The 7,287-nt window shown below is 35.1% G+C and overlaps 2 protein-coding genes across 4 annotated transcripts; both read left to right on the top strand.

Annotated features, from left to right (window-relative positions):
• Positions 1-1,473, top strand: LOC118047381 (F-box protein At1g61340). Its single transcript, XM_035056670.2, has 4 exons — positions 1-148; positions 265-573; positions 687-761; positions 863-1,473. The coding sequence occupies exons 2-4, from the start codon at positions 313-315 to the stop codon at positions 1,094-1,096; spliced, it is 570 nt and encodes a 189-aa protein (XP_034912561.1). The 5' UTR covers positions 1-148; positions 265-312; the 3' UTR covers positions 1,097-1,473.
• Positions 1,474-3,366: 1,893 nt separating this feature from the next.
• LOC118047382 (uncharacterized) lies at positions 3,367-7,287 on the top strand. 3 transcript variants are annotated; one of them, XR_012169593.1, is made up of 3 exons: positions 3,390-3,881; positions 4,710-5,960; positions 6,392-7,225. XR_012169593.1 is itself a non-coding variant. In XM_073408519.1 (2 exons), exons 1-2 carry the CDS (start codon positions 5,129-5,131, stop codon positions 6,626-6,628), a joined length of 486 nt encoding a protein of 161 aa, XP_073264620.1. In that variant the 5' UTR covers positions 3,408-5,128; the 3' UTR covers positions 6,629-7,224. The 3 variants fall into 3 exon arrangements, 1 of the variants encoding a protein (XP_073264620.1); XR_012169592.1 differs by having other exon boundaries at positions 3,367-5,960; positions 6,392-7,287; XM_073408519.1 differs by having other exon boundaries at positions 3,408-5,377; positions 6,392-7,224.

Genomic DNA, 7,287 nt, shown 5'->3' with positions numbered 1-7,287 from the left:
CTTTTTCACGCTATATAAGCAAAACTTTACCATTTTTGAAAGCAGACCAAACTAATTTCCACTTCAAAGACTTATAGACTTTCTATATCTTTCACACTCAAAGAATTTAGGGTTTTGTATCTCATTTGCAACCTTAGCAAACAAAAGGGTTCGTTTCTCTATCTTTTTGAAGATTTTCCCGATATTTTCTTGATATTGTTTGCCTTGTAGTTAAAGGGTTTTATAATTAAGCCTAATCTAACCATTTTTTTCTTGGGGGTGCAGATTTAGTGACAAATATTTGGTGATTTAAAGAAGTGATATTTTGTAAAGATGGCATTGGGGAACAGGTGTAGTTCAATGAAGGCAAAAAGGGTTAGTGGTGGTGCTTTAGTGAGCGGAGAAGAAGAGGGGTTAGGGTTCAAGTTTGTTAGGTCATATTCATTTGGAAGGAAAAGGGTTTTAAGTACTAAGAATAATGTTAACATTGAAGATCTGTTGAATATTGATTCCACTTTTAAGTCTCAATTGAAGAGGCTCCGCAGTTTAGAGCCTGAAAAGTCTAATCTTGAAAGCCTGCCTCAAGATATCTTGGTAAGTTTTACATGTATACCTAGTTTGAAATTTCTTGAATTAGTGATTTTTGCTTTTGGGTTTTTGATTGAAGGGTTTTAGTTATTGAAAGTTTCTATCTTTGGGTTTTGCAGATCAGGGTTTTGTGTCGTGTGGATCATGATGATTTGAAGCAGCTTTTTCATGTGTCTAAAGTGATTAGAGAAGCTGTAAGTGATTAAATCTATTTTTATTTTGCTGAACTAGATTAGCAATTAGCTGTTTTCTAATTAGTTATTGATTAAGATTTTTTGTTCTTTCGTGTTCATAGACTGTGATTGCAAAAGAAAGTCATTTTGCCTATAGCACCCCAAGGAAGTCCCAAGGTTTTCGAACTCCATTTGATCTCGAGAATCCAAGTGAATTTGATGGAATTGAAGCTCCGAATGCGCCAAAGCAGCGAAGGTCTTACAAGTCACGGTTAAATCGTAAGAGCATTGCTGATGTATCAGTGGCATTGTTCGCTTCGCCAAAGAAGGGGCTATTCATGGAAACAGAAATGTGAGAGGCAGGGGTTTTGTAAATACAAGTTAAAAGGAGGAGATTAAATTGTTGTTGTAGATAAAGGGTGAAAGGAGGGTTTAGGGTATTTGGATTTGATCAGATCTCAATTCGGGTTCTGTACATGGCAATATTCTTCACAGGTTACACTTTGACACAGACCATTGTAGATTCTTCAACAGCTTTCATTGAAGATAGGATTTTTGGCCTGTTCTGTATCTCTTCAAGTTATTAGCATGCGCAAGTTAGGGAGGGAATATGGGATATTTATTTGAGAGGAGGTCTTGGACCTTTCATTTGGGATAAAGAATGAGAATTGTTGTGTACATTTACTTACTCGTTTTGTTTGAATAAAATAAAGATGGAATGTTTCCTCATTAATTCTTTGTTTGTGTTCTTCAAGATACCAAAACCAGTCCTCAATTCCAATTTCTTTTCTGCCTTCTTTGCTTACCTTTTAATTTTATTTCCCATCTATGCACTGCTTAATTCTTATGGGATGCGGCAAACTGATACTGTTTTTACTTTTTACGATCTGGTTCTGTGTATTGCATTTGATTAAAGAGGAAAAAAACATAGTTTCTGTTTATAGCTTAGAAACGTGTACTGAGGAGGTCATGAGACCCATGAATTATAACTGGCAAATGTTCCGAAGACAGTTATGTAAAGTAAAAGCAAATCTAGCATAATTTCAGCCCTGACAGGTGGGGAGAGATTGATTTTCCAGAAGAAGCCCCTGGCATTTAGGAGACAGCAAATTTGGGCAGAAGTTTGGGGACAGTTTCTTTTCTGTCGCGAGGGAGATCTAGAAAGGGACAGCTGTTGGTGTGGGGGGGCTCTTAGCTTGCGAACAAGGTTGATGTTTTGATGGATGCCATGGAAAAGGCAATATCAAGCTGTGCTCAACTTGAATCAAGGGAGCAGTAGATTTTAGCTATAAAAGAGGATAGTAAACTGAATCTACCTGGATCCTGTGGACCTCTGTGATTAAGCTATTTCCATGTTATGATCAACGTCCTCCTAGGTAAGCAATTATTCTCAGTAATCCACAAGGTCAGGATTAAAAATTAACTTATCAGAAAACACTTATCCTCCTACTGTGATGACACTTGTCAAGGTTTGGTCTTCACTCTTGGTTGTCATATGCCCGTTTCGTAGAATATACACTCCTCAGCTCTCTCTCTCTCTCTCTCTCTCCTCTCAGTGTTGACTGGGTCGTAACAGAGGAAGGAGAGGGTAGGGTTCTGATGGTTCTAGAATTTTCCTTTAGCTTTGGATAATGTGTTGATATTGGGATTTGGGGTTGAGAGGCATTGGTATTTCAGTTAAAAAAAAAAAAAGCAATAGAATTTAAAAATAAATATTTTTTATTTTAAAAAATAAACTTTAATTGTATAAAAAAATATTATTAGAATAATATATTGAAAAAGAAAATAGAAACAGAACAATTAAAAAAATTCTACTTAAAAAAGATATATAAAAATCGTGATTTAGATTATGAGACCATGATAAATTCATAGAAAAAACTTGGAAGTAATTATAAAATTAATATATAAAAAAACTAATGTGAAACAATAAAATTGTACAAAACTGAATTCCTAACAAATTAAATGTCAAGAGATGAAACCAGGAAAAGAATTAATTACACAAAAGGATTGAAAAAATAAAAGTGAGAAAAAATATTAATTAGAGGGATAAAAATTTTCAGGTTTAATTGAATTAAAAAATAGCTTTAATAAAAAAAAATTAAAAAAAAATAAAGGTCAAACTGGAAAAAAAAAAAAAAACTTCAATAAAAATATCAAGATAAAATTAAAGATTTTTAAAAATAAACATCTCACAAAAAAGCAACATCCATCTAACTATAACTCTGCAAGAATGAACATCTCACAAAAAAAAAAATCCCACAACCATAATAAAGTCCACTTGAGTGATAAATCCTTGGTTACATGCATTTAATTGCTAAAAAGTTGAAAGACAAAAAAAAAATCCTTTTTATCTTTTTTTTTTTAATTTTAATTGTTAGTATATTCCCAAGCTGTATTTTCTTAATAAATAAAAAAAAGTAACTATTTGGGATTATTCTACACTTGAAAAAAGAAGTGAAAAAAGAAATAAACTTAATAATAATTTAATTCTTTTAGTAAGTAGAAGAGAAAATAAATTTTGTTTCTCATCTTTATTTTTTAAAAAAAAAAAGAGGGGAGAAATTAACTGACAATTCACTAAAAAAAAAAATTATAGCAATAAATAAATAAATAAAATCATATTATAAGTGTTGGCCATTTATTATATCCCAATCTATATATAAATATAAAATGATGTATTTCAAAAAAAAAAAAACAATTTGCTTCTTACTTTTATTTGGATTCAAACTCAAAATGACAAGGTAGAGAACAAAATCACTTCCTGCTTGATCCAAAGCTTCTAAAAGTATTTCAAATATTCAAATGGCATCAATAAAGCCGAGCCCTGATACAGCCCACCAAACTCTCACACAAGCCCAATAATGGCCTTACTCGACCTTTTAGAAACAACCCACACATTTCTCAGGAATCCGTATATATAAACAGAACCGGCACCATTATGCCGTTCTATTTCGCGCCTTTGACGCTTCTCTTCTTCCCCTCTCACTCCCTCATTCACTCTCTCAATGGCTTTCACGAAACGCGAGCTCTCACCCCGACCAGAATCCAAAAGGGCAGAGCTTGATGTCTCTGGACCCGATTCTCTAAGAACCACGTCGAACCAGCTGCGCGTGATGCTCAATCCCGCTGGTTGTGATTTAGGTAACAGGACCCTTTTTTAACACTCTTCTCTGTTTTTTAATTTGATGTTTAAAACCCTAGATTAATATAAATTGGGTTCAATTCACAATTAAATTTTTTTTGCTATATTTGAGAATTGGAGGTTTTGATTGAGTAATTTGTGAATTAAATAATAAAAGAAAATTTCTTTAATTTAGATTATATTGTTTAATTGAAGTGTGGGTGCCACTCAATAACTGTTATATGAAAGAACTTGATGTAGTTTGTGGCTAATAGATAGATGCTAGGGAGGTAGCGGTTTATTAGGTGGTTGAGGTTTAGTATAAATACACATAATGTAATTCTATTTCGATATAGTGAAAATAAAAGCTTCTCATTACTGCAGATGCGGACATTATCGAACCATATTAAATCGTGTGTTTTTATTCATTTATCTTCTATTATAATATTCATTATTAATTAATGCAGCAGGTTTTTCACAACATAACTGCTAGACCCCATAAAAACTTAAAAAGGTGAAGGCTAAAGAGAGAATTTTATTTCTTTAACAACTGAAACTTTGAGTTAAAGAATCTCAAACCCTAAAAATTAAAATGTTTATAAACCCTTAAAGATAATGTGATTTTGGAGGAAGAATTAACAAAAAAAAAAAAAATTCTTTTACCACAGAATTTTATTCTATTCCACCTGCAATATTGGAACAATATTGATTGATTATTTTATCAGTGAAAGAAAAGGACATTGTGGTAGATAGGAAGATGGCCTCTCCATTCCATTCTGTGTGCGTAAACCTGAAAGCTACGCTGAACCTTTTAGTTTGCCATTTTTTATATTTTGATGTTGAACTAGATGGTCTTCAATGAGGAGGCAATTGCTTATTGTTGGTCTGTTGCACGTGCCAATGCTGGAATAACAAGATGGAAGTATTGTTTCGATTGAAAGATTGTTTTGGTTCAATGGGTTAATATGGAGTACTTGCCTCCTGACCAGCAGTATGTTTGTCATTCAGGCATTTATAGGGGCGATGATGCCGTGTGAAACCTAGGGGAGATGCTGCTTAGCTTTGGGTTTGAAGGCACAGGAAAAGTCTCTAGTGCTGTGTTGAGCTTGAAAGTAAACCTTTGGCTTTTATAGGATTATATGAGAATGGAAAATTGTTGGGATTTGCAAAGGGATTGATGCTGGCCCAAGGGGTCTTGAAGTGGTGTATTCTCCAGTAAAAGAGCTATAATGGGAGTCAGCTCTATTTCCTAATGTTCTATTGAGGAATGTTGTGGTTCAGTTACGTTGAAGACGGACTTGTTCCTGAACAAGGCTGTAAGCCCTGGGCTTCAGCTCTTGATGATGGGAATGCAATAATGGGACATAATTCTTCTGACATTAGTGATTGTGAAGTAATGATGATGGTGGGGTTGCCTGCTTCTGGTAAAACTACATGGGCAGAGAAATGGACAGAAGAGTACCCTGAGAAGCGTTTTGTGTTACTTGGAAGAAACCTTATTCTGGATGAAATGAAGGTTCCAATTTTTTCCTTTTACATTCTTTGTCCTTCTTGCAGAAAAGATTTTCCTCTCTCTGCACTTATATTCTTTAGCATAGTGAAGGATGCTATTTTTTTTTTGTTTTGAATAGGTTCCCTGAGCTATTTTGTAAGCACTGCTATGTGAACAATTCGATTGCAGACTCCTTGAAATCATTTATCAATCAAACCAGTATTTTCAAAAATGCATGCACACACAAATTGAGACCATTTTTAAATTTCTGCAAGGTAGTGTCATGGTGTCATTCCTCATAGAGCTTGTGCAAGTTCTGTACCAAGAAATAACTGTGGTTGCTCTTGGAGTTCTGGTTCCATTTCTGGCGGTAGAGCTGAATCTTGCCAAAACTATGGATTTGTTGATCCATATGGCACAAACACTGTTGGTGAATAGTGTTGTTGGTGCTGCTACTGCTCCCAAACCCTACTGGAGCAATATGGCAGAACCCTTCAAAGGGGGAGCTGCAAGGACATCTTCCTTTACATGCGATAATATTGGAGGTCTCCCCACCAGCCTGCAGGCTCCAATACATATTTTACTAGTCCTTCCCCTTCTTCAGATGGTATCTATTATAACATGTTATTTCGCATGTGCATGTGCATATAGATCTGTTCAGGAGAATCTTTATAGCTTGGACAATTGAAGAAGCTGGACTACCTAGTGAATTGCAACCCAACCGTGCCAATTTCAATCTCTTATTAGCTGTTTGCGGATATTTGGATGCTATTTTATGCTTTTTACCATGTATGACCAAGCATGAACAGTGTGACCAGAAAGTTCAACTCAGTTTACCCCTTGAAATACTGCTTATCTAGTGATGATTTATAGTTTGTGGCCCTTGCATCCTATATTGTCTATTGGTATTTGTTATTCAACAAAAGCCTCAATCTCAACTAGCAGTTTCAGCAACAGGGATCTTTTTCTTGCATTTTCAATTTCCATTGGTATAAGATACCATAAATTGTCTTTTAATTGGTTTCTTTTTTTCTCCAGGTTTGCCTTGTGGAACTCCTCGCATTCCACTACCTGCATCTCTTGCTCCATCACCAAGGTCCCCGTATTCCAATTTTCCTGCTGGCATGCAGCAGCATTCTGGAGGATATAACCCTCCTCCTCAGAGAAACTACTAACTTCCGTATAGTCTTGCCATCCATTCCTCAAGGCCTCGGAGATCTTACTTCCAAACTAAAGACTGGAAAATTGAGAAGGCCAAGTTCTGGTTCATGCTGAACTGCAGATATTTTGCAAACATGAACTTAATGAAGCGAGTTCAAAGGGCCCCCCTTCAAAGATAATTTCTAGATTTTTGTAAATACCACCACATATTTCAAGATTTTTTTTTTTATAACTTTATGGGAGGCTATAATTAGGTTCGAAGTTCAGAGAAACGTCCATATAAAATCCGTCACATGACTGGAAGTAGTTGAAGTTTAGGTCTTTTATGAGTTTGGCTGCTAGCTTCCAAGTTTTTGAAGAACTGTATGCTAAATCTACACAGAAATGATCAAACTTGAGAGAGCGAGAAGTAATGGAAGTGCTGGAAGGAAAGGCTTAGGTCCCATATGTTTTACACCTGCGCTCCAGACCATGTGATAAGCCTCTCTAAAGCTGCAGATTCCTTGTAGCTAATCCATGCTTTGAACCCCACCATAAACCCCTCTCCCCGATCCACCTGTCTATCTCTGTGCTATTATATCATCCAAGATATCTAGTACAGAAAGAAACCTTCTAACCACGTTTTTTCGTTACAACATTGAGTTGACGGCCTAGATTTCTTGTATGCCTCAACTTATAACCACTGTCTAACCCGCCTTTTTTAAAAAATACGTGTATTTTTTTAATTAAAAATATTAAAATAATATATTTTTATATTTAATATCAGCATAAAA

Source organism: Populus alba, chromosome 4 (genome assembly GCF_005239225.2).
Source record: "Populus alba chromosome 4, ASM523922v2, whole genome shotgun sequence".
NCBI lineage: Eukaryota > Viridiplantae > Streptophyta > Magnoliopsida > Malpighiales > Salicaceae > Populus > Populus alba.
This window is presented reverse-complemented; position numbering and strand designations above follow the sequence as displayed.

Excerpts from the sequence above, each read along its gene's own strand:
- LOC118047381 (XM_035056670.2), top strand. The coding sequence starts at position 313 with ATGGCATTGGGGAACAGGTGTAGTTCAATGAAGGCAAAAAGGGTTAGT. Across the intron at positions 574-686 it reads GCCTGCCTCAAGATATCTTG|ATCAGGGTTTTGTGTCGTGT; the intron begins GTAAGTTTTACA and ends TGGGTTTTGCAG. Across the intron at positions 762-862 it reads CTAAAGTGATTAGAGAAGCT|ACTGTGATTGCAAAAGAAAG; the intron begins GTAAGTGATTAA and ends TCGTGTTCATAG.
- LOC118047382 (XM_073408519.1), top strand. The coding sequence starts at position 5,129 with ATGTTGTGGTTCAGTTACGTTGAAGACGGACTTGTTCCTGAACAAGGC. Across the intron at positions 5,378-6,391 it reads TTATTCTGGATGAAATGAAG|GTTTGCCTTGTGGAACTCCT; the intron begins GTTCCAATTTTT and ends TTTTTTCTCCAG.